General features: G+C 40.1%; 1 protein-coding gene across 1 annotated transcript in view; it reads left to right on the top strand.

The window, feature by feature from the left end:
* The window catches only part of MEIOB (meiosis specific with OB domains), a 38547-nt gene extending 37570 nt beyond the window's left edge, over positions 1-977 (top strand). The window contains exon 12 of the mRNA XM_003790904.1: positions 867-977. Coding sequence (XP_003790952.1) covers positions 867-977 — 111 coding nt within the window. The remainder of the gene's footprint in view (positions 1-866) is intronic.
* Positions 978-2179: the final 1202 nt, after the last annotated feature.

The raw sequence follows: 2179 nt of genomic DNA, 5'->3' as shown, positions 1-2179 counted from the left end.
TTAACTCATTCGTTAATGAACTAGTAAGATGTGGGAAAAAATAGGATTCAAAATAGAATTGGAAAAATAGATATACAGGCAGTGAACAGTGCTGAAATGGGTTTGCTGATAGTGCAAAGCTGGTCTTTACAGGGAAGAATCAATGCATCTTTACTCGGACAAAGTTCATTTGGATTTCCAGGAGCAGGATCATTTGGATCACTATCAGCTTTCTATAACCTACAATTATAAAATAGCTCAGCCAGCACAGTGCAAGGTTCAGATCCTAGAAAACTAGACAGTTCTGACGGTGTCTTAGTCAGTGCCAGGCTGCTGGAGCATTCCACTGAAACAACACCCAGTTATCTTTATTTCCCTTTTATTAGTACCTTTTCTTCTCTTTTAGTCTTTGAAACTAAAGTGGTTAACAGGGCCTTCCACTCTAAATTGAATGTTAGTGAGAGTGCTTTGTAAGTTGTAAAAAAAAAAAAAAGACATTTATCATTAATAAATTGCTTCATCACATCCCTGTAGTCTAACAGATTGCATCACTGGTGCAGGTTAAAGTTTATCACAATTCATAGTTTGAACATGTGTTAAATTTAAGCCCTTTTTCTGTATATGTAATCCCAACTTTTCTCTGAGAGAAATGTCATGACAAATAACATGAACTTTGATAAAAATCACTGCCAGAAGGTAGGCCTATAATTTCTCTACCATACTGTGCCCAAGACTAGAGGTCTTTCCATGGTTTTACAACTTTAATTGAAGTTTATGTTAATATCTGTAAACAAAACTTTCATTGTAGTTCTCTACTTGTGGTTATTTGCTTTCAATTTTACATACAGGGGATTTTTATAATTTTCCTTTTCTTTTTCTCCCTACAGTTTGTTTTATCACACAGAGCAAGGAGTGGATTGAGAATTACCATACTCTCCTGCAAACTTGCTGATCCCGTTGAGGCAAGCAGAAACTTGTCTGGACAAGGGCATGTTTAAAATTATCTATCATTTTAGACTGTGGAAAAGTATAGGAGTTTTAACTTCCTTTAAAATGGAATATTAGTTTGAAAATTGTGGGCAAAATTGTATTGTATTTAAATGCAGCAAAACATTTCTATAAATTATTATAATAGGTTTCCTCCTGGGGGTGGTTTGGGGACTAGGCTGAAAGCATCTCTCTCACTTGAGCTCACTTCTTAGAAGGCCTGTCTATTGGCTTTGCCATGTCTCCTCCCAAGTTGAAACATGTATATGAGTTAATAAACATGCTTACTCTTTCCCACAGATTTGAATGATTTCTTTTCTTAAACCACTTTACTCTTTGTTTTGGTTCCCTAGAAAGAGTAGAACCTCTAAAAACCACTTTTCTAGTTGGTAGTGGCTTTTCATCTGACAGGACAAGGGAGAGGGTGGGAACAGCAGAAGTTGTGGGTAACTGCTTTGAGGAGAGCATCTTAGAGCTCCTTTAATCCCTGCCTCTTGTGAGGACACATGGGACCAGGGCTCCACCCAGGGCTCGTGGAGGCTCTCAATAGGGGTTGATGTTTGTAGGTCTGAATCAGCTGGGAGGAGACCAACTTCAGAGGTCACCTGAGCAGTGCCCGAGACTCAGGAACTTTGAAAAGGGGACCTACACTGACATTAAGACAACAGCTGCCATTTTATCTCAGTTTTCTTTGCACCAGCCCCAAAGTGCACTGCTCAGCTCTATACTATTCTGAGTTACTTGCTTCAGGGCACAGGCTGTGTCTGTGAAGACACACCACTAAGGTCTGTCAACATAGCATGGGAGCCTTGGCTGATGTTTGTTGGATCTGGCACTTCAGAAGGCAATACATCATCCGCCGCAGGATCAAGGGAAAAAAGGAAAAAGCATGTGTACATGAAGCTCTTTTGGAAAGTTGATATCAGGAGATAAATTTATCTTTTTTTTTTTTTGAGACAGAGTTTCAAAAACTCTGAGTGCTGTGGTGTCATAGCTCACACCAACCTCAAACTCTTGGGCTTAAGCCAAGTCTCCTACTTTAGCTTCCCGTGTAGCTGGGACTACAGGTGCCCACCACAATGTCTGGCTAGTTTTTCTATTTTTAGTAAAGACAGGATCTTGCTCTTGCTCAGGCTGGTCTCAAACTCCTGAGCTCAAGGGATCCTCCTGCCTCAGCCTCCCTGAGTGCTAGGATTACAGGTGTTACCTACTG

This window comes from Otolemur garnettii, unplaced genomic scaffold (genome assembly GCF_000181295.1).
Source record: "Otolemur garnettii isolate 467f Iridium unplaced genomic scaffold, OtoGar3 scaffold00044, whole genome shotgun sequence".
Taxonomy (NCBI): Eukaryota; Metazoa; Chordata; class Mammalia; order Primates; family Galagidae; genus Otolemur; species Otolemur garnettii.
The sequence above is the reverse complement of the archived record's forward strand: the minus strand, read 5'-3'. Positions and strand labels throughout refer to the sequence as shown.